This window comes from Rattus norvegicus, chromosome 3, assembly GCF_021556685.1.
Source record: "Rattus norvegicus strain SHRSP/BbbUtx chromosome 3, alternate assembly SHRSP_T2T, whole genome shotgun sequence".
Classification (NCBI taxonomy): Eukaryota; Metazoa; Chordata; class Mammalia; order Rodentia; family Muridae; genus Rattus; species Rattus norvegicus.
This window is the reverse complement of record NC_141536.1, coordinates 12,473,220-12,497,077: the sequence shown is the minus strand read 5'-3', so window position 1 is coordinate 12,497,077 and position 23,858 is coordinate 12,473,220. Positions and strand designations below refer to the sequence as shown.

The 23,858-nt window shown below is 45.8% G+C and overlaps 1 protein-coding gene across 4 annotated transcripts in view; it reads right to left on the bottom strand.

Moving 5' to 3' along the window:
* Nup188 (nucleoporin 188) overlaps window positions 1-23,858 on the bottom strand; it is a 56,349-nt gene that overhangs the window by 18,955 nt on the left and 13,536 nt on the right. For all 4 annotated transcript variants that reach the window (XM_087653536.1, NM_001427655.1, XM_087653537.1 and 1 more), the window contains exons 4-20: window positions 21,993-22,077; window positions 21,680-21,760; window positions 21,067-21,111; window positions 19,391-19,483; window positions 19,145-19,264; window positions 15,582-15,793; window positions 14,037-14,151; window positions 13,326-13,526; window positions 10,985-11,074; window positions 8,420-8,485; window positions 6,981-7,100; window positions 6,310-6,436; window positions 2,160-2,312; window positions 1,857-1,983; window positions 1,582-1,669; window positions 1,410-1,486; window positions 518-632 (exon numbers count right to left, since the gene is read on the bottom strand). In XM_087653536.1, coding sequence (XP_087509662.1) covers window positions 518-632; window positions 1,410-1,486; window positions 1,582-1,669; window positions 1,857-1,983; window positions 2,160-2,312; window positions 6,310-6,436; window positions 6,981-7,100; window positions 8,420-8,485; window positions 10,985-11,074; window positions 13,326-13,526; window positions 14,037-14,151; window positions 15,582-15,793; window positions 19,145-19,264; window positions 19,391-19,483; window positions 21,067-21,111; window positions 21,680-21,760; window positions 21,993-22,077 — 1,915 coding nt within the window. The remainder of the gene's footprint in view (window positions 1-517; window positions 633-1,409; window positions 1,487-1,581; window positions 1,670-1,856; window positions 1,984-2,159; window positions 2,313-6,309; window positions 6,437-6,980; window positions 7,101-8,419; window positions 8,486-10,984; window positions 11,075-13,325; window positions 13,527-14,036; window positions 14,152-15,581; window positions 15,794-19,144; window positions 19,265-19,390; window positions 19,484-21,066; window positions 21,112-21,679; window positions 21,761-21,992; window positions 22,078-23,858) is intronic.

Genomic DNA, 23,858 nt, shown 5'->3' with positions numbered 1-23,858 from the left:
CATTCCCATGTCACAGATGCTCTCAGAAATTCAGAACTGCCCAAGGTCAAAGAAGTTCAAGTAGTCAGTAATGAACTTCAAGTGTCCCTACTTCTCTCCAATTCCCAATTCTTGTTCTAACTATACTCTAGTTTTCAGAGTCCCGAGCCATTATCAGCTCCTGGCTACAATCTGCTTAAGGAGGAGCTGAGAAGACTGAGCAGCAGGTGCCTCCTGTGGGGTAAGCACTGAAACCAGACCATGGAGGGTACATGCAGCCACATGCTGGGGCTGGGCATAAAGTGCGCATGGATGATGGTTTCATAGCTTAACAGGCACCGCAGGAGCCACAGAGTTCTCAACTCTCACTGCAAACCTTCTGACGACTAAACAAGCTCCTACCATTAAGCAGGCACCAAGGAACACACTGGCCGCTCTCAACACCCAGAAGCCATGGCTCAGAACAGATGCCCCGCATAAGGTGATGACAGTAGCAGGTAACAGGGAGCTGCTCCAGAATTATCGCATCAGATGGTACCTTGACAAGAGTGGTGACCAGGCGCAGAAAGGCAACGGTGACCCCATACTCGCCCTGGGGCTGCTCACTGTTCATCAGAAGGCTGCCATACCCTCCAGCGTTCATCCCCTCCGCACTAGGGACAGACAGAGGCAGAGGGATAACAGCGTGAGCAATGGTCAAGGTTTGAAGAAACCGACTACAGGGCACTCCTGTTATTGCTAGACGGCTTCAGCACAAACACCTCCTCAAAGGGAAATAACCAAACGCAGGCAGTTCTATAGCCAGGGAATGAAATGTACCATTATGCTTTACTGAGGTATAAGTCTAAGAGGTTTAGAGTGGAAATCAAATGAGCCATGAGGAAACACCTGTCATGGAAGCAGAATAGGCTGAGGTAGTGAGATGGAGCCTGTGTTTCAGCAACCAGCCTAGCTCACGTACCCTCAGATTGAGGAGAAGCACACTGACTGTCTGACACTAGGACACCACGTCTCTGGATCTAACACCCCTGCGCTCTTAGCTGGAAGGTAAATGCCCACACACGTAGCTGCAGCTACATGAGAAAAGTCCCATTCTATCCCTCAAAAGGTTAAAAATTGTGAACCAGCCAGTACTCAGAAGATAGAAGCAGGCAGATCTCTATGAATTCAAGGCTAGCCTGGTCTACATAGCAAGTTCCAGGCCAGCCAGGGCTACATATTTAGTGAAACCCTATCTGGGAAACAAAATAAAACCCCGTGAAACACCAGTGTACCCGGAGGAGAGCAGGGCTGTGCCCCTTCTTCATCTTATCCCCAATGACCCTCAGGCCCGAGAAGACAGAAGGCTCTTTAAAATGAATAAAGGCAGACTGGACACGACCAGGAACAATTCGTTGCAGTATGGTCTACCCACTCAGGACCTGGCTCACCTAATCATCTGAGTCATGTTGGAGACAGGGTGGGCCACAAATGGCAAAAAACCTGTGTGACGAAGATCAGTCCAGACCTGAGAAGGAAAAAGAAGAATTCAGTGTCTACATCCTTCCAGATGTTCACACCACATGAGAATCTCTTAGCTGCTACAAAGACTTCTCATCTCACCTTTGCTGGATTTCGAGCAGCCAAGACAGTTAAGCAGTTGACACAAGAAGCAATGACGTTTACCGGAGGGGAGATCACCGTCGTCAACCTGCTTAGAGAACAAAGCGCTGAGCCCAGGGAGAGAAGTAACAGGAGTCTCCAGTGCTCACCACACTGCTCTGAGGAACAGGAAAGCCCTTGGCTGGTGAATCACGGCCACAAGACTCCCACGGAGCTCAGGGCCAGGCTCCAGGAAAGCAACAGTCAGTGCTGCAAGCTCCCAACCACGGACTCACCGCTGCAGCAGCATGTAGATGCGGGATGTGATGGGCAGCAGGCAGTCTGCTATGGACAGGTCTGTGCTGATGACCTTGTGAACCAAATCAATGATGGGCTTGACCCGCTGGCAATGCTGGATCACATCTGTGGGGACAGACAGCCTGTGACCTCTCAGCACACCAGTCTATAAAAAGATAACTGTGTGCGTGTTCAGACCCCAGGCTAGATGGCTTCCAATTTTACCTTCAACTTGGGTCTCTGCCTCCATTCCTGCAAGCACACCCACTCTTCCTATCACTTGCTCTCTAAGAGCCCCTTACCTGCTGTGGAGACAACGTGGAGTAGCATTTCAATCTCGCAGGTGAAGAGGGTCCAGCTACTGTAGGAGTATTCCCAGCGTACAAGGTAAGCCCTATCATCCAGCATGACTTGGCCCACAGTGCCCTGAGGAATTCGAAGGTTGGTCTGACCCCCTAGGGAAGAGAAATGCCTGTAACCCTAGTACACATCCGGGAGGAGGGTCTGGCAGACAGCACTACCCAATACACAGACAGGACTGCTCAGCAGACATCTCGCCGAGACTTCTATGTTAAAAATGCTAATTGCGCTAGCATACGCACACCAGAAACCTCAAACTTCCGAGGCTGAAGCGGAGGAACACAAGGAGTTTAAACCCACCCTGGGAATTGAGATCTTGACCCCAAAATTTTCTCTTTTGTTTTTTCTTTTTCTCTAGAGAGGGTGTCACTGTGTAGACCAGGCTGGCCTCTAACTCACAAAGACTTGCCTGCCTCTGCCTCTCAAGTACTGGGGTTGAAGGAAGGTGTGTACCACCACACCTGACTTGCCCCAAATTAAAAACAAAACAAAACAAACAAAAAATCAGGGCCACCAGATAAAGACACTTGCTGCCAAGCATAATGACCCAACTCAGACACCTGGGACCTCGCATGATGGAAGGAGAGAACCAATTCCAAAAAGTTGTCCTGTAACCTCCATAAACATAATCCAGTATAAGCACACACACTAAACGGTCTTAGTTAGGTAGCTGGTAGACAAGATCTCACAGTCCTGCTCAGGCTGGTGTTGAACTCATAGGCTCAAGTGATCCTTCAGCCTCAAATCTTTCAGGTAGCTGAATTCTACAACTGTGTGCCACCCAGCCTGGTTTCAGTACACTTAACATCAAATTTCTTGTGTTATTCATAGAACTACCTGCTGTAGGGCTGCCTCTCATTTAATCCCAGTGTTTACTTGGGAGGCAGAATCTATTTTGGGCTACAAAGTAAGACTAGTCTCAAAACAAAAAGAATACTTGTGCTTTGTGACTAATACAAATACCAACAAGCCATGCTCCACGATAAAACCTTCTCTTTTAAATGGAGCAGCAGTCCTCTCTACACATACAGCACTCGTTCATTTATCTCCCAAACAGCTATTCGGAAGCTTCCACTTTATACAGTCCTTTTCACCTGCCATCCCTTTACGAGGACTGTGTTCACTGAGAATGAAACCCTAGGACCTAAGAGTTCCTATGTCCAGCGCAGTGTTATTCACAATGGCCCAATGCCAACGAGAACAGTAGGAGAGGATGAGAAGGAAGAGGGAGCCCACTGCTGGTCCTTGTAGGAGACACAACCAAGAAAAGTCACCAAGACAACTGCTTATCAGCCTCTCTATGTGGTACTGAGGTGTCCTCTGGAATAGCAGCACGTATGCTTAGCCATCAGTCATCTCTACTGTGCCAGGAAGGTTTGCAGAGCCCGTTGATCTTTAAACATTTTAAGGCAGCTCCTAGGAGCACCATTGTGGCTGAGTTTCATGGAATATTCGAAAAGCAATAACTAAGCTGGCAAAATGTTGCTGAGTCTTTCCAAATCTGAGCCTGTTGTACATTGCTGTACAAGCTGTTCTCGCCATAGCTGCACTCTGGACCATGCACTCTGTGTATAAAGAGGATTATTACTCCACTGAGACAGGGTGGAAGAACCTAGCGAACAAAGCAGAGTAAGCCATGTACCAAGTCAACGATGGCTCACAGAAGTCCCACTGCCGAGCAGGTAGAGACTACAATGGTGATTGTTTTCATGCAGTTTGCTAATCCAGTCTTTTTCCTTTTGAGACACGGTCTCAATATTTAATCCTGGCTGTCCCAGAACTTGCTGTGTAGACCAGGTTGGTCTCATCCTCACAGCAATCTGCCTGTTTCTGTCTCTACCACAGTCGGCCCAATGTCAAATCTTAACCCAAAACATTAGAAGAACTATTTTCTACTTCTTTGAGCCTATTAACTTTTAATTCTGACTTTTAAGTCACATTATAAAACATGATGCCAAATGCCGCATGATGATGACGAATGAGACCCACCTCCTTTGGAGTGCTTTGGTGCCATCCTGACCCTCCAGACCCACATTACACATCAGTTCACGGGCTGCACAATCACTTGTGTAAGAGGTCAGTGAAACACCACTGGATTTTCACTAACTTTCACTCTGACATTACTTAGCAAACAATGCCCAAGTCTCTCCACATGGTGGAGCTGCCAGTACGCTTGTAGAAGTCTGACAGTATCAGAAGAAAGCGCATTATTCCATTTGTGATTTCTACAAGGACTTGTATAGACTCTCGCCGAGCAGCGCACTGTGGCTCAAACCTTTCGTTTCTGGCACTCGGGGCGTAGGATTTCTGAGTTTGAGGACAGCCTGGTCTACAGAGTAAGTTCCAGAATAGCTAGGGCTATGCTGACAGACACTGTCTCAAAAAACACATACACAGGGCTGGAGAGATGGCTCAGCCGTTAAAGGCTAGGCTCACAACCAAAAAACACATACACAAACAAACAACCCCTTCAAAACAAAGGTTTAAATCAAATTGAAATGCTAAAACTAAACATGATATAGGAATATTTCATTAATATCAACATGTACACACAGAAAGCAGCAAAACTGTTTTTCTTTTAGTTTGCTATTTGAATTATATGCATAACAAAAGACAGGTTTTGTTTTCTTCTGTGTGCTGATATTTTGTATTACTAAACTAGTCAAAATTGGCTAGGATGTATTGGTTTGTAGCTCTAGAAGGCTTAAACTGTAGAGTGCTGAAAAGAACCATACAATCCGGGAGCGATTCTATATCATACTGCTTAGATTCTGTGGGGGAAACCTTTAAAAGGCAAATCACCAAAACCTGCAGTGTTTAAGGGGTGAAAAGTTATCAAGTCAGCATCAAGTCAGGATAAACACAAAGCCAGCCTCTGGCTAACACACACACACACACACACACACACACACACACACACACACACCACACAGACACACACACACACACACACACAGATACACACCACACACACACCACACACACACACACACACACCACACACACACAGACACACACACCACACACACACAGACACACACACCACACACACACACCACACACATACACCACATACAGAGACACACACACACCACACACACACACACACCACATACACAGAGACACACACACCACACACACACACACACACACACACACACACACACACACACACACACACACACACACACACACACACACACCTCTCCAGAGTCATGAACTGTCCCCACATCCTCAGCAGGGCTTTTCTTCAGAAACCGAGCCCTGAGTGCTGCCCTGGAGCAAGAGAAGGTGCTCAGATAGCGTCCCGAATCAGTGCGCTTGCTACCAACATGGTAGCGTGATACAAGCTAGAGTCAGTAGCAAGAATCCAACTGAGAAAATATCCCCTCCAGACTGGCCTGCAGGTAAGTCTGTGGGGCAGTTTCTGGACTAATGGTGAAGTCCCAGCCCACTGTAGTAAGCAGTGCCCCCACGGTCTGCTTCAGCTCCTATTCTGACTTCCTCTGATGACGAACTGTAACACGGAGCTGCAGAGGAAAACACCCCTTTCCTCCCCGGGCTGCTCTGGCTGCGCTGCACATCACAGCAACAGGAACACTGGGACGATTAGCAAGAGGCCCCCGATGCAGTCTGTAAGTGTCAAGTATGACTTAGAGGGATTCTGTGGAAGGGAGACACCAGATCCTTCACCCATTGTGTGACGCAGACCTGTCCTGCTGACCTCGTTACAGCACAGCAACAATAAACAGAGCAAGAGAAACCAGTGATGCAAAAACAGTGATTAGAAAAAGAAAGGCAGAAGCTCAGAATGCAGTAGGGAAATCATGTACTGTGAGCCGGCGTGGACTACTAGCAAGATAAGAAGCCCTGAAAACAAAGAGCAAACAAACAGCAAAGAGAAAAAAGAAGAAAAGGCGAAGAAGCCAGGAAGGAGGGGCGAGCGAGCACAGAGTTGGGGCGCTCAGCACTCAGTGAACCAACAGGGAGTGAGAAGACGGGGAAGGGCCTCATGGGCACTCCTGTGAGAGAATGCAGCCAGCATCAGGGCCAACTGTCCCCTGAAACAGGGGTGTGCAGAGCACGTCTTACCTAGAGGGTACAGGAGTTTGGGCGTTTGCCTCCGCCACAGCGTTCCATCCTCGTGAGAGAGCACGTCATGGGGCTTGTGCTTATGAAGTTCATTGTAGAAAGACATTTTATCTAGGAAACTGTACACCTGCCAACACCCAGAAAGAAACCTAGTCATAGCTTCACTCACGGGGTATACAAAGGGCTCTACATTTGCTCTTTAAGTCAGTAAGCTGTCTGTGCCCGTCTACTAACCTCCTCCCAGACTCTTCTTAAAGAAGGCTCTTCTTAAAACTGCCCTCTGCTCTTCTCAGTTAGGCTTCACCATTCCACACCTAAACCAAGTTCCCCTTACTCTGCACACAGACTTGGCTCTCTCTGCTTGCCTCTCCTTTCTCTCACCTACCACCCACGCCAATCAAACCCAGGGCCTTGCACTAACCACCAGCACACCCTCAGAGTGTAACTTGTTCCCCTCTAAGCAGGTACCAGGCAGCACTTAGTCTCACAGCACAGGTACCTAGCAGAATGATCTTAATGTGCCCATACAGAACTGAGGGGACACCAGCCAACTGGCATCTTTCACTCACCTCAGACTACTCCACCCTGGCAATGCAGATGCACACAGGAGTGCCAGTGACACCTCAGCCAGCGCTCCCACTACGCTTTAGGAATCTGACCAAACCACTCACCTTTTTGGCAGTGGACTTCCCTGACACGAGGGCTCGGAGCAATTGTAGAAGTGGGGAAAGGAGATGGGGAAACATCCCACACACACTGTCCAGAATGATCCCAAGACCAGAGGTTGGCTCCTAAAGGAGAAAGGACAAAGTCATCCCTTTTCCTAAGTGCTCAGAAATCCTCAAAAACAGGCTCAGCAGGAAGAAAACTGACTGAGCTTCAGAGGACCCCACTCCCGCCCAGCAGCTCACAACTGTCTGCAACTCCCAACTCCAGTATCCAACATCCTTGTCTGGCCTCCACGGGCACTGGGCACTGTATGCACATGTGCACAGATATATTATTATACCCATAAAATGAAAATAAAGATAAATAGTATTTTTCTTTTTTCTTTCCTTTCTTCTTTTGAGTCAGAGTTTCTCTGTGTAGCCCTGGCTGTCCTGGAACTTACTCTGTAGACCAGGCTGTCCTCAAACTCAGATCTGCCTGCCTCTGCCTCCAAAGTGCTAGGATTAAAGGTGTCCACCACCACCGTCCATTAAAAGAAATATTTTTTAAAAGTTCATACATTTAAAAGAAAACCTAGAAATACAGTTTTCCTTTATATAGAGATAAATAACAGTTTCTTAATAATTTAAGATGTTCACATTCCACTGAAAAATGATATACTGCCTGTCTAGCCAGTGCCCTCCTCCTGTACACCCTTTGTATAGGCAAGCAGTATAATTTCTTCCATTAAACGCTTCTATTAAAGTTGAGAACTACTCCAAAATCACACCGACACTTAGCCAGCACACACAAGTACTGTCCAATCTAAAATATCTTTTTTAAAAAAGATTTATTTTTTTAATTTTATATATGTGAGCACACTGTAGCTGCCTTCAGACACACCAGAAGAGGGCATCAGATCCCATTACAGATGGTTGTGAGCCACCATGTGGTTGCTGGGATTTGAACTCAGGACCTCTGGAAGAGCAGTCAATGCTCTTAACTGCTGAGCCATCTCTCCAGCTCCTTAAAGTATCTTATAACAGCGTTTCTCAGTGGTCTGCAAGGCTTCTGCAGAAAACAGCAGCATCTCCAGAGGGAGTTGGAAGCACATTACAACGAAAGTGCTGACCAGCTGGGCCCTGGACTGTTAAATGTTAACTCTAAAAATTTCTCAGAAATGTTTGATCATTCTCTTTACTCTAGAGCAAGCAGTTCTCAACTTGGGGTCATCACCTCTGTGGAGGTCGAACAACTCTTTCACAGGAGTCCATTAGAAAACACAGAATTCACATTATGATTCAAACCAGCAGCCACATTAGAGTTGTGAAGTAGTAATGGAATAATTTCATGTGGGCTCACCCCATCATGAGGCACTGTACTCTAAAGGTCGCAGCACTAGGAAGGGTGAGAAACACTGCTATAGAGAATGCTACAGCACAAGTCCCCCTGACATACTTACTGTTCCCCAGAAAAGCTCTGGAAGAGAAGGGTCTGCCAGGACTTCACATGCTGTGTCAATTACATCCTGTGGAGAGAAGGAAATGGTTTGTCTTTCTGGCATGAACGACTTTATCTTTTGTATGGTATTCCATTACCACAAGGACACCAGTGAACATGTCACACAGCATGTCAAGAGTTCTGGCTTAGTCATGGCAAATGCTGCCTAGTTTGAAGTTCTGGCATGTTGCTGCAAGCCTATGGTTCTAGTACTGCTTGAGAAGCTGAGGCACGCATTTCTTCTCTGCACACAGATCCACAAAGTCACCTTCTCCCCCCCCCCCCCCCAAGACAGAGTTTCTCTGTGTAACCCTGGCTGGCCTGGAACACATTATGTAGACTAGGCTGGCCTCGAACTCAGAGATGCGCCTGCCTCTGCTTCCTGAGTGCTGGGAATAAAGACGTGCACCACAAAGCTAGGCCACCAAATTCAACTTCTTGATCTGAAAATGCAGATCTGTAGGATAGAAATGATGAAAGTCGGTAATACTGTGTTTTGACACAACCTCTCACACAAAAAAGATGGTGCCATTATTATGCTTACACCTAAGCACTTAAGTCGGAAACAGTATCTTTCTAACTTACTGTGTCCTTAGCACTTAGCTTAACACATTTGACATCTGCCAGTCACTTAAGGAGTACTGAGTGAAACCTCACTCACTCAGTATCACAAGTATGCATGCATAAGCCCGTGGACGGCAAAAGAGGGCATCAGGTTCCATGGAGGTAGGGGTATAGGCAGTTGGGAACTATCACGTGGATTCTGGAAACCAAACTCAAGTCCCCTAAGAGCAAGTGCTGAGCCATCTCTCCAGCCCTAGGACATTTTCTTCCTTTATTTCATTTCTTAAAGGCAGAGTCTCAGTATGAAGCCCTGGCTGTCAGTAGACAGGCTGCCTTGAACTCACAGAGATCCTCCTGCCTCTGTCTCCTGTTCTAGGATCGAAGGTATGCACCACAACTAGTTGAACATTTTCTACCAAAGCATCAGGTCTTCCCGATCAATGTCAAAGGATAAGGTCAAAGCTGAAGTCACAAGAACTTTACCATTTTCTAATTTTCTGTTGGAGTGCAGGATTATGCAGTGGATAGTTTTGTCACAGCAGTCACCTGACAAACCACATAAACACCAGTCTCAGACACGGCTAGTTTATTGAGCAGTACTGACCAATCAGGGCTCCCATCTGAACCATGACAGTGAGTTAAGATTCTACAAAGCTGGGCTGGAGAGATGGCTCAGTGGTTAAGAGCACTGACTGCTCTTCCAAAGGTCCTGAGTTCAAATCCCAGCAACCACATGGTAGCTTACAACCATCTGTAATGAGATCTGATGCCCTCTTCTGGTGTGTCTGAACAGCTATAGTGTACTTATATATAATAAATGGATAAATATTAAAACAAAATTACAGATGTAAAAAAAAAAGATTCTACAAAGCTTTTAAGACTGAGACTCATAATCATCTGTGTCCAGTTATTCTACCAATCAAGATTTAGGATTAGGGGACTTCCTTAGGAACATGCCTTTGCTGTATACTTACCCTGCTCCCATTGGTTGGGGTAGTCAACTGCTGCCTTGTCTAACATTCATGCCTTGTCAAGCAGGATGGGACTTGCCTTGCCTGACATTCATGTCTTAGCTTGCCAACCAGGATGTCAGTCACCCATGCACATGTCTCCATCTGCTAAATAGGATGTAAGTTCCCAGGGAGGTTTTGGGAACTTAAACTTTACTCAATCCCTACTCAAAATGGAAGCCTTATTCTACATTGATCCAGGTGTCTCTCTTATTTTGGGGTCCATCCCAGGGGCGGCTTATAAAGGTAAATACCAAAGCCTATACACTCGTACAGAAGTGCTACTGGGTGGTTGGTTTGGGTCCAAGCTTATTATGGGTAACTACATAAAGCAGTATTTAACTGATGTGATTGGTTTCCAATATGGGAAAGGGTCCCTATAATATTAGTAGCAGCATAAAATGGCAGGCCAGCCAGGAACTGTTACCTGGGCCTTAACATTTTGTTTGGTTTTTTTTTTTTTTTTTCTTTTTTTTCTGGAGCTGGGGACCGAACCCAGGGCCTTGAGCTTGCTAGGCAAGTGCTCTACCACTAAGCTAAATCCCCAACCCCGGGCCTTAACATTTTACCTGGGCTTTAACCCTTTCTATGCTTCAAAGGACAGGGCAGAAAAACTGAGTCCTTCAATTGACAACAATCTCATTTTCATCAATTTATAAAACACTGATCATTACAAATGATAAAGCCAGACAGTGGTAGTGTACGCCTTTAATCCCAGCACTCAGGAGGCAGAGGGAGAGGCAGAAAGAAGACCTTTGAGTTCTAGGCTAACCTGTCTACAAATCGAGTTCCATAACAGCCTAGACTACACAGAGAAACCTTGTCTTTAAAAACTATAAACAAAGAAATAAATAAGTAGAATAGAAATAGCAAGAAGCAATTCTGAGGGTGGTGTGGTGACTGGACTGTAACTGAGGGGTAGCCTGACAGTGCTAGGACAGCCGTGTACTGACCTGCTGGTTGCCCAGTGTGTGCAGCTCCAGTGAGGTGAGAGCAAAGGAGAGAAGACCGTAGACACACATGCAGGCGGTACTCGTGGTGCACTGGAATGACAAGACAACAAGTGGCTAAGTCTGAACAACAGGACTCTGCAAGACTCAGCCACCATAGTTAGAGCCCTTGAGAACCAACCGAAGGAATCCCAAACTCTCCTAATTTAGTTGCAAGATTAGAAGGAAGGACTAACAAACATTACAACCCAGGACTAAAACCAAAGGAACTAATCTCAAAATGACCAAGTTTTTGTGGATAAAAAGAAAACCGGAGCCGGGCCATGTGATGCACACCCTTAACCCCAGAACTTGGGAGCCAGGGCTACAGAGAGAAATTATCTCAAAACAACAACAAAGAAACAAACAAAAAAGAAAAGAAAATGAAAAAAGACCACATCCAGCCAAGACACTGGATACGCCCTAGAGCCTCTATAAGCGAATCCAAATGAGACACCAATAGTCATCAGCCTGCAGCTCAGAGAGGTGCCTACCTATCAGCTGAGGTTTCTGTTTTAAGACTAAGTTCTTTGTAAAACTTCCTGTGGTACTGGGGTTTGAACCCCAGGTCTCATGACAAATGGCTAGGCTCATGTTCTGCTACTGAGCTTAATCCCCAGACCCAAAGAGCAGCTCTTGGCAGCTTTAGGCTGACATCAGAGAAAGCTCCTCACTGCCCCAGAAGCCCCGTTTGACAGACTCACCCTCCTCCCAGCTCAGCCTTGGCAGCAGCCCCTTTTGACAGTCCCAAGAATGTCACACTGGTGGAACGACACACTATGTGGCCCCTTCAAATTTACTTCTTTAGTTAGTAATATGCATCAGGATTCTCCAACTGGTTTTCATGGGCATGGAAAGGGTTTGCTGGGACCTGGGAATCAAACCCAGGCCTCATGTATGCTAGGGGATGCTGTATATAACCAAGTTGTATACACAGCCCTCTTCCATATTTTCTCAGGGTTTCATAGTGGATTTCTTTTTCTTTTTCTTCTTCCTCTTCCTCCTCCTTTTATTTTCTTTTCTAGACAGGTTTTCTCTGTGTAGCCCTGGCTGTCCTGGAACTTGCTCTGTAGACCAGGCTGGCCTTGAACTCAGAGATCTGCCTGGTTCTGTCTCCTGAGATACAAAGTCACTGATTTCTAAACAGTGAGCAACGCCTGCTGCCTGCTGTGCCATAGTTTACTTCTAGATCGTGCAGGACATTCCCAGCTCTACATTCCGGCCACCATGAAGGTGACTGTGACAGGAGTGAGGTTACAAACATCTGAGCAGGCTTTTCTAGGAGCACAGTCTTCTACTCAGTAGGGGAAACCAAAGATTCCAATGCCAAACCTACCTTTTCTACTTCTCTTCCTCCTCTCCCTGGGTTTTTTTTTTTTTTTTTGGGGGGGGGGGGTGGCACAGAAGATTAATTCTCAGACCCCAATGATGTGAGGTAAACATCTGACCGCTGAGACTGGCCCTGGTACATCACCATGAGCTAACTAAATCAACCAGCAAAGTCCATCTGAGCCTCAAGCAGAGACTCAGAAGAGTTTCCCACTTACTGCTACAGGTGAACGAGTTCTCAGTCAGATGTCCAAAATTCAATGACTTCTAAAATTGTAATATTGCAGCCAGTATTCCTAAGGAAATCTCAAGAATTTGCTTTTTTGTCTCTAACAGATTATAAAGTAATAAATCTGAGAAGCTATTTGAAAGTCCCTGTAGAGCAGTGTTCTCAAGCTTCCTGACGCTGCAATCCTTTAACACAGTGCCTTATGCTGTGCTGACCTCAATCACACACACTATTTCGTTGCTGCTCCATAACTGTAATTTGGCTACTGTTATGAATTGTAATGTAAATTACTTTTTTCTGATTGTGACCCCTATGAAAGGGTCATCCGACCCCCAAAGGCTGAGAACCACGTGCTCAGACTTATCATTCAGACTCTGTTTACCACTTACCAAGTATTGCTGTTTGTGGCAAAGGACCTCTTCCTGGGTCTCAGCTTTCTAAGGTGTACGTTAGCTGGTATTCCCTCGACAAGTAAGATATCACTTCGGGGTGCTAAGACTGCTGTCTGACCATCTTACAAGGCCAGTGACATCATCACAAAGCTGGCAGAGTGGCACATGTCTGTGCTTCCACCCCTTCAGAGGCTAGGGCAGGAGGACCAAGAGTTCAAGGCTGGCTAGGGCTACAGACAAAGATCCTACCTCAATAAAGAATAAAAACCACAATGAGCCAAGTCACTACCTCAGGTCTCATTGTTCTCCAGGGCCTGACCTTCTCATGTTCAACTCCCAACAAATGAAGCCTTACATCATTCCCACCGCTGGCAAGTGACCGGAGCAGTCGAGTCAAGTACTGAAACACATTCAGCTGGATGGCCGTGCCCCCTATCTTCCTGACCACACTGCTGGTCTCTTCTGGGTTCAGTGTGTGACGGAGGAGAGCCCAGGCCAAAAGCACAGGGGCATGGTGTGGAATGTCTCCCAGGGTCAACATTATACGATCCATATCCTAAGGGAGGGGAGAAAATACTTCAGTCTATGAGAGGTAAAGGCACGTCAGCATGTTCAAGCGAGCCTATCACCTCAAGACCCTGGCTCCTCCACAACACTGTCCGCACCTTCCGCCCACCCCCTGCTAGGAAACCCAACCACTCTTAACAGTTGCCCACAATTTTCTCTGACTTTATATGATCTTAGTTTAAAACTATAAAATACACATTAAGACTTTAGAGCTGTTATCAGCCTGATCCTTCTTGAACATTCCATGACCTCTCCCTTTCTGTCTTTCTAATCATTATTCATCACCCCCCTCTTTTTATTTATAAAACCCACGAATGCCCATAACCCCAAAGGCTTTGTCCTCAGGCCACCCGTGCTAGTGAGTCGGCTTCCTATCAGCTTCAGTGATCATCTCTGCACAAATAACTGACTTCTCCCAGACCTCACTAAAAATTCTGTGCATCAGGGTAGTTCAGAGGTTAAAAATCATCCCAAAAAGGGAAGGGCTCTGCAAGTTCACCTGGCAGATAAGCCCATCCTGGGCAAACTGGTGCAGCTCTCTCCTGTCGTCCAGCGCGTACTTGTGCAAGGATTCAATATCCATGCCTTCCACCAGGATAAGGGCACTGAAGTACCTGGAGAGGGAAACCCACACCATCCATCGTCTCCGTCACGCTGTTCTGAGCTGTGCTGAAACTGACGGCAGCTACAATGTACTCGCCATCAACGGTTACTGAGGAGCATTCTCACACTCTTTGCTCCCACTGCGCCTGGGTTGGTTTTGGTTTTTGTTTTTCAAGACAGGGTTTCTCTGTGCAGCCCTGGCTGTCCTGAAACTTACTCTGTAGACCAGGCTGGCATCAAACTCATAAAGATCCTCCTGCCTCTGCCTCTGCCTTCCCATGCTGGGATTAAAGGTGTGTGCCTCCATCACCCAGCCCCTGCTGTGCTTTTAAAGACAAAAGGGTTTGGTTTTGTGGTGCTGAGGACCAAACCCAGGGCCCGTGTGTGACAAGCAGCACGTACTCCACCAGAGCTGAATCTCCAACCTTGGAATGTATTTTATGTTCTTGTTTCTAGTGCACCTCAGTTGCAAGTACTTGACACTGGCCTGTGGCCGTGTGTATCACTCAAGACGACTCGGAACTAACACTGAAAGTGTCTATAGCCATTACTTACAACTGACCAGCTTTCATTCCTCAAATGCCTTTCTTTCCTCACAGTATAGAAGGCCTCAACATGTGGATATATCCATAGCCATCAGTACAGAAAAAAATACATTAAAAGAATCTAGACAAGGACTTCAAACAGCAGAGACCAAACCTCCCACTCTTCAGTGTCATCGTGGTCCCTGCACTGAGCCTGTTCTAGCAGCTCACCAAGTACTCTTTGTTGAAGGGATGAGTGGACTGACCTCCTAGACTATGACAGAACGTCTTTGCTGGGCAGTTGAGGAGACATCGTTAATCTCAGCACTTGGGAGGCAGAGGCAGGCTTTTCAGTTCCAGGCCAGCCTGGTGTACAGAGTGAGTTTCAGGATAGCCAGGGCTACACAGAGAAACCCTGTCTTGAAAAACAAAGAAGAGGCAGAATGTCTGTGGGGCTAAAGAGATGACTAAGCGGCGAAGAGCATTCGCTACTCTTGCAGTGGATCCAGTTCAGTTCCCCACACACAGGAGGCCATACAGGGGACTCAATGCCATTTCCTGTCCTCTAAAGCCAACGGGTACACAAATAGTACACATGTACACACACACACACACACACACACACACACACGGGTACACAAATAGTACACATGTACACACACACACACACACACACACACACACACACACGAAAGCAAAACACTCATACACAAAAGTAGAAATAATGATAAGAACAGGACAGTTTTGAGAGAACAAGTCCCCTTAATTCCAGACTATACTTCCCAAATGAACAGGACATGCCAACACACACAGCTACCTCCCCACACACTAAGGGAATAGTACATCTTCCCTCTCTGCTCCAACACCAGAGGACTAAACACTGTACACATTTCATAACCACAATCATTCAGACTTACCCAATGCGATCTACAAAGGGATCCATGGTTTCATCCACAAGGTGTCTATTGGTCTGCCTACTACCAAACCCTTGCTCCTTGAACATCTTGGTAAGTACCAGTAGGTCACTAGGTGCCATCTCGAAGTATGCATAATAGAGGAAAATAATTTCTAGTAGCATGGACTGTTCCCGGAGGCACTGAACAAACCACCGAGACACCTGACGCTCAGTCTGCACCACCAGAGAGAAAATGGGAAAGATATCAGTTAGACTACAATACAAATTAACTTAATCTTTTTAATACAGAGGCTCTCACTAAGAAGCACTCCCTAGCTTAGAGCCAGCTATGTAGACAAGGCTGACCTCAAACTCAGGGATCCTACATTCACCACCTCTCAAGTGCTGGGGTTAGAAAGTGTATCATGACATCCAGCCCCCAGAGTGTTCTTTCTATTGGATAACATATCAATAATAAGGTTTTAACAATACACAAAGTACAGAATGGTGTCTCTTATGAATAAAGAAACAATGTCTCGGTTGGGGATTTAGCTCAGTGGTAGAGCGCTTGCCTAGGAAGCACAAGGCCCTGGGTTCAGTCCCCAGCTCTGAAAAAAAGAACCAAAAAGAAACAATGTCTCTGTTATTTCTATTGCCGAGTCACCTACACTTCTGTACAAAGCAACCATTTTGGATTCCAGTCTCTTTCCAGCAATGTGCCAAATGCAATAACTGATTCTGATTCAGCCTATGTTCTTCCTCTAAACAAAATAACATTTATACTAATTACTAATTACTTGGCCACTTCCCTTTTTGTTTAACAGTATCTCAAGGACGACACCCTTCCAGCAGTGTAGTCTCCACCTCTTTTGAAAGAAGCATTAGGCAGACTGGCTAGTATTTAGCTAGTTACCTCTATCTAATTAAATAGACGTAAGACAGGACAGAAGAACTGTCCTGTTCTTCATTTACAGAGTAATTTACTTACTACAGAGTAAGACCCTTTATCAGAAACTGACAAGACAGTTCAGAGGGTAAGGGTACTTGCTGCCACATTTAATGACCTGAGCTCAACCCCCAGCACTCACAGGACGGTTAGGAAAGAACCAGCTCCTGCAATATTTCCTCTGACCTATGTATGCGTGCTTTGGAAACTGTATGGACTCTATATATACACACACCAGATCCACATCCACAAACTAACACACCTTGTTTTTGTAAAAAGATTTTTCTATAATTTCTATTATTTTTATATAATTTCTGAAAATTAAACACTAAGCCTCATCTTTTTGTGTTGTTGTTGGGGGTCGGGATGGGTAGAGGCAGAACAGCCATTGAACCTAAGGCCTCATGTTTTCAAAGGCAAGCACTGAGCCAAAACCAATGTCTAGATGCTTCTAAATTCCACACTTACTCATTTCTTTCTTCTTTTTTTCAACTTAGTTTTTAGAAAAAAGAATGGGCTTAGCGGTTAAGAGCATTGACTGCTCTTCCAGAGGTCCTGAGTTCAATTCCCAGCGACCACATGGTGGCTCACAACCATCTGTAATGGGATCCGATGCCCTCTTCTGGTGTGTCTGAAGACAGCGACAGTGTAGTTATATATAATAAATAAATCTTTAAAAAAAAGTTACATGAACATGGTGATTCTCAAAACAACAGACAGGTTAAAACACAAAAGTATTTTTTTTTTCTGGGAAGATGAAATTTTGGAGTTAACAGCTATCAAATCAAGTCACCCCTTAATGGTGCTGAATCTCTACACTCAAGAATGTGAGGATGTAAGAGGCAGAGGTAGAATCTCTGAGATAAGGCCAGTCTGGTCTATACAGTGAGTTCCAGGACAGCCAGGGCTACAGAGAGGCTGTGTCAAAAACAAAGGATTGTGGTGGTGTCTGGTGGTGTGTCTGGTGGTGGTGTCTGGTGGTGTGTCTGGTGTGTCTTCCCATTCAGTCACGGCTCTCTGCAGTACCTTCAGGTTCTGTGCATTTGACTTTAGGCTCTGTTAGGCTTCTTTTTCGGGACCCTCTGTTTTCATTACCATTTTATGCTTTACTATAAGTTCCCTAAGGAGACAGTATAATTCGATGCATTGCATTGTAAATGGTTCTGGTTGTCTTACATGTTTATTTATGCATATGTGTCTTTGTGTATATCCCACATATGTGTAAGTGCCCTTGGAGGTCAGAAGAAATGTTGGGACTCCTTGGACCTGGAGTTACCATGGTATGAGCCTCCCTGCTTAGTGTAAAGACTCAGGCCCTCTGGAAGAAACAGTAACTACCACTGCCTGCAGAGCCCACTCTCCAACCTGTCTGTCACGGATCTGTTTTTATCATCCTCTGGAGGGGCAGTGTTGGGAAAAATGGGGGTGGGCCCTCATGTCTCTGCAGACAAGTGTTCTTCCACTAAAACGGGGTCGTGTTCAGTTCTTCAGGTTGGCCTTAAACTCAAATCTCTAGCCCAGACTGGCCCTTGGACTAACATTGTTCTGGCTCTGTCTCCTAAATTGTTGAGGTGACTTTTGTACACTGTGTGAAGGTTGTCTTCATATTATTCAATTGTCAATTTTGTACCGGCAGAAAGGTGAGGACTGGCTGGACCTTGGTACTGTTAGTCTCTTGGTTCATTACCTTCCCCACTCACAGTTGTGAACTAACTGGGTAGTGGCCTAAGCTAAGGCCTAGGATATGATAAAATCAGGAAGTCTGTGTCATCATTCAAATGCTGGCATGTCCAAGAAACTCTAGCTATGCTAAATATCTTGGATTTCAGACCTGTAACATTAGTCAGGCGTGGGTACTTTCCTTATATCATATTATTAGCATTTGTTTATGTTGAAGTTTCTGTTTGTTTTGCTGCTCAACCATATTGGGAAGTTTGCTACCACTGAATAGAGCCCCCGAACAGACATCTTTTAACATTAATGTATTATTTCAAAATAAGAAAGTATCTTGGTGTGGTGGCACTGCCTGTAGGCCCAGCACTTGGGAGGTGGGAACAGAAAGATTAGGCACTCAAGACTCGCCTTGGCTATGTAGGGAGTTTGCAGCTACCCTGTATGAAGTTCTGCCTGCAACCAAAGCAAGAGTGACACTAGGACTATACAGTGATTAGTCTGGCATTTACAATGAAAGGAGCAGACTAATATTACACATGATACAAAAAAATCACAAAGGAATGAAACCAGTGTGCACAGCCAAGGCAGGAGGATGCCTTGAGGCAGACACAGACAGCCTGGGTGGAACAGAGAGAGAGATCCTACGCTCATTCAGCCTCCCTCAGCACTTCTCAACCAAACAGATGAATCGTGGGTTTAGAATGCCATTAACTGCTGAGAGTATTTTAGGAAACAAAGTAAAAACCAAAGAAGGTTGGGTGGGTTTTAACCCTATAATCCTAACACAAATGAGGAAAGAAAAAAAGATAAAACAGACCAAGGAAAGGCTCAGAACCAGGGACCATTAGTCAGAGTTTTGTTCTGACCCACTCCTACACATATGCTCAGGTGTCTAACTCCACCAGGGTGCCCTGAACAAGGCACGTTACTCTGCTGAGCTAGAGATAAGCCCAAGGACTACATACCATGAGGTTGCCATGCGTCTCCCAAGTCGGTGCTTCTGTTCTATACAGCTCCTCAAACTGCTGTCGGTACTTTAAAACTAGCTCCTTCTCTAGTTTGTCAACACAGTCAGCATATTCGGCCTTAAAAACCAGAACACAGAACCTCGTGTGTAGAATAAAATGTAAGCATTCTAGAGAATGAGTGATATGAGATTATGCAAATCTGAAGGACACAGGATAGAGGAAAAGCAAACCAAGCAGGCTCACCCTGTAGGGATGGCGCTCATCTTGGAAATATGTCAGAAGGTGTAAGACACAGCGAAGAATGCAGGTTCTTTCTTCGTAATAGTAATCTGCAATCTAGGGTGAAAATACAAAATTTCAAAATCAATCACTCACTCTTGCAAAAAGAAGACTCAACTTTATAACTGCTGATGATCAGATCCTTCAAAACTGTGAGTGGAAGGCAGGAAAGATGGCTCAGTGGGAAAGGTCAACAAACCCGACAACCCGAGCTCCAGCTCCAGGCCCACACGGTGGAAGGAGAGCCAACTGCCACACGTCATTCTCTGCCCTCCACACGCCCGCTGTGGAGGTATACACGAGATACAAACATCTTAAATTCACTTCTCTTTATGTTTGTTTGTGTGTACCACATGATGCAGGTGCCTACCACAGCCAGAGGAAGAAGGGCAAAGAGTGCCCTAGAACTGCAGGCAAGGCATCAGCTGCCACGGGTCTTACGAACCCAACTGAGGCCTCTGAACCACCTCCAGGCCAATAACAATTTTAAACACAGACAGAAACTTACAAATAACAGCCCTCACGAATGCAAACTCACTGAATCAGATCCTCCACAGTCATGGAAGACCGAAGGAATTATTACTTAATAATCTAAACAAATTTCCAAAAACCAATTTCTCTCTAGTGGGTTGGTATGATGTTGCTTGTATTCAAATGCTAAATTCTGGCCCCCAAGATCTGGTCGCCCCCGACGAGGAGATCATCATGAACACCAAGTGATGCTATGTAACCTTGCTCCCCGGGTTAACTGGTCAAGCGAGGACTAAAGCCTATGACTGGGCAACAGGTAGAAGTAGACAGGTTTTCATTTACGTGGCTGAGGTTGCAGGTAGAGGCAGGAGAGAAGAAGGAAGGACACAGAGACTGGAGGAGGCGACCATGAGAGGAGATGGCCATGAAAACCAGCAATATTACAGCTGGGAAACTTAGAGTAGCTCCAAGCCCGCCCAGTCTAGGCTCACAGCTATAAATAAAAGACCCTGACTGTGTATCTTTTATATGGGCTAGGAAGAATTTCTACTTCCTTCTACAATTTTCTAGCATGAGTTCTCAAAGGGTCTAAATAATACAGAAGATACAAACTGGTATATCAAATACATAAAACAAACATCCATCTACCAGGACCACATGCTCGGTCATGTTTCAAGCAACAGACTTGAGCTGCATTGAGTGTCAACAGGAAATACTCCAGAATTCAAATCCCTGGGACAGCCCTGAAGTGAGAAGGCTGCAGAACAGACTACAGACCGATCCTGCTGCATCTAATCTAAGAAGACAGACGGGGACTCAGTGGGGGATGCTTGCTTGACATCCTTGAATCCCTGAGTTGTCCCTCTCTGCACAAAATCTCAAGCTAACTGAGCCTTGGAGAACAGTCATCCCCAAATGAGTTCTAGGCACCAGCAGCAGAAGGCACTCTGGGAAAAATTCCTCAGCTGGATCCTGGGGTTAAGAAGCCTCAACTAAGACCTAGAAAAATGAGGCAAGATAGGATGTGTCTCACATGCCCCTATTACCCAGTACTGAGGAGCACAGGGAGGTAGATCTATATAGTGAGGTGTTCTGAACACTGAGTTCCTGCGAGCTGGAAGCTACCACACAAGTGTCCACCAGAGAATGAGCCAGCAATCAGTGCTTACCTTCAGGGTTAAGGCCTGGCTCTGCCTCTCATCTTGCAGGACTGTCTGAAGGAAAACAGAGTAGTCAAGAAACTGTCTTAAAGAGGAATTCAACTGGCAGAGAAAAAGATGCACCGCACCCTTCATGACTGCCCTTCTACTTTGTTTCTGTAAACATCTCTACCTTATGTTTAAGCCAAGTCTATCCAAACTGGCGCTCAAATCCTTCCCTTCTCCTCTGGTCTGTCTCTTTCTACAAAAGATTGACGCTGGGCAGGCTGGATGCTCTCTCAGCTCTCTCACTTACATGTAATTCTTTGACATTCCAACCCCTGCAAGAGTGAACACACACTGGGCGTCTCCCCAGCTGTAGAGCCCTGCCTAGCTGGGCAGTGGGTCGCACCCCTTTAGTCCCAGCACTGGAGAGAGGCAGGTAGAGCTCTGATTTTGAGGCCAGCCTGTTCTACAAAGGTAGTTCCTGGACAACCAGAGCTATACAAAGAAATCCTGTTTCAAAAAACCAAATAAATAAATCTTTCCTAATACCTACAGATCTCTAATTGCTTATGTACAGAGCAAGGACACAAACCCTACAAGGGAGAAAGGCCAATGGGGGCTGGACAGAGCCACAAACCTTCAGTGAGTCCCGAGTACCCCTGTAGGCCTCCTGAAGGTAACACTGCAGCAACTGCACGCTCTGCTCCTCGTCCAGACCCTAGAGCGAGAAACGGTAAGTGAACAACAGCCGTGATGCTTAGCGCTCGTATAATGTCATCAACGGTGAAGCTGCAGACATCCGCAGCAGCACAAGCTGACCCTGTGCTCATTCTTTTTTTTTTTTTTGGTTCTTTTTTTCGGAGCTGGGGACCGAACCCAGGGCCTTGCGCTTCCTAGGTAAGCACTCTACCACTGAGCTAAGTCCCCAACCCCTGCTCATTCTTACTCACCAAGAACTTGCTGACTCTTAAGCCCAGCTCCTTCAGAGGTGACGCCACATCTTTATTAGCCTTCACTCTTTCAGCTGAGCTTGGACTGTGAGAAAAACGCTAAGTTATTTCCTCATTCACAACAACCGCCAAGGGGAGAAAATAAAAACAGTCAATGGCACTGGCCTTCTTTTTCCCTTTAGTGCCCGTAAAATACATATGCATTCGCATCTATAGTAAACTTTGTAACACAGAACTGGCTATGCCTATGTAACACAATCAGCTATGAGCCTTATACCCTAGTGACAATAGTGTTACTTGTAGATGCATCTTTAATCACGTTGGAGGGGAGCATATGTGGAGGCCAGAGGGCCACGTCAGGTGTCCTTGTCCTGGAACTCCTCAGTAGAGTGACCAAGGGCAACATCACCGCTTGCTGCATAAGTCTAGCACATGCCGGCTGAAGTGATGCCTCTGAAAAGCCCAGACCCCAAGTACACAGTGACAAAGACTTCAAAGTGGAAGACATTCCATAAAATACTCAGTCACTCTACTTAAACCTGCTCGAAGTCAGGAAAGCAAGGAAGAAACTGAGACGCAGTCACAGCTGAGCCCAGACAGGGACACATGACAACTGAATGCAGCATGTGAGAGCACGACACTCAGGCCTAGGGATGCTAGGGATGTAGGTCAGCTGGCAGAGCACCCGTTGAGAGGCTCTTCAGCTCAACCCCAGAGCTCGAAAAGACAAAAAAACGTTAAATGACGATACAGTCTAGAGTTTAATTTTAGTTATTTAAAAAAAAACAAAACATTTAGCTAGGTGTAGAGGTGTGGAGGCATGGAGGCGTGGTGTCAACGCATAGAACCATAAGCCTTTAACTCCCAGCACTTGAGAGACAGATGCTGGCAGGTATCTTTAAGTTCAAGGCCAACCTAATCTATATAGTAGTTACAAGTCAGACAGAGCTGTCTCAACAAACAAACAAACATTTTATCAGACTTCTAATGCCATGTTATTGCCTAAAACTTTCTAAACTTTTTTCTTCATGTGTATGGGTGTGTGTAGGATGATGTCACGGTGCAGCAAGGCAGGTCCAGGATAAGGTGTGGTCTATCATTAGATGAGAAGGAAGGGCAGGCGGGGAAAAGGCTAGGAAGGAGAGGAAAATGAAGATGGAGTCGACGGAGAAAGATGATTCTGATTCAGGTGGTCCAGATCAATTTTACCTTATCTAGGTGGGTGGTTTCTATTTTTATTGATTGGCAGTTAATTTATTCTGGGGATGTATTGTGGATTGAGTATTTAACATATGAATTTGGGCCGGAGAGATGGCTCAGCGGTTAAGAGCACTGACTGCTCCTCCAGAGGTCCTGAGTTCAATTCCCAGCAACCACATGGTGGCTCACAACCATCTGTAATGGGATCTGATGCCCTCTTCTGGTGTGTCTGAAGACAGCAACAGTGTACTCACATACATTAAATAAATAAATAAATAAATAAATAAATAAATAAATAAATCTTTAAAAAAATAAACAAAAACATAGAAATCTAATTGCTAAATTGCAGGTTTCAGGAATTTTGATTTTACCCGCCAAGAGGACAGTGTGTGAAAGAGGCTGGCAGAGAAACAGCTGGAACGCGCAGCTCCCAGCGTTCTGTGCCCAGTGAGAACGCACAGGAATCAATCAGTTCCCCTGCCTTTTTATTATTACCGTTCAGGTGTGTGGCCTGCATGTGTGTCCAGGGCCTCCAGGAGGAGGGCACCAGTTCCCCTGGAACTTGAACTTGTGTGTACTCTTTGGGTGACTGCATTACTTTCTCCAGTGGAGAATACCCGCCACACAAAGGGCCACCAGGAGGAGGTAGTGGCGCATGCTTTTACT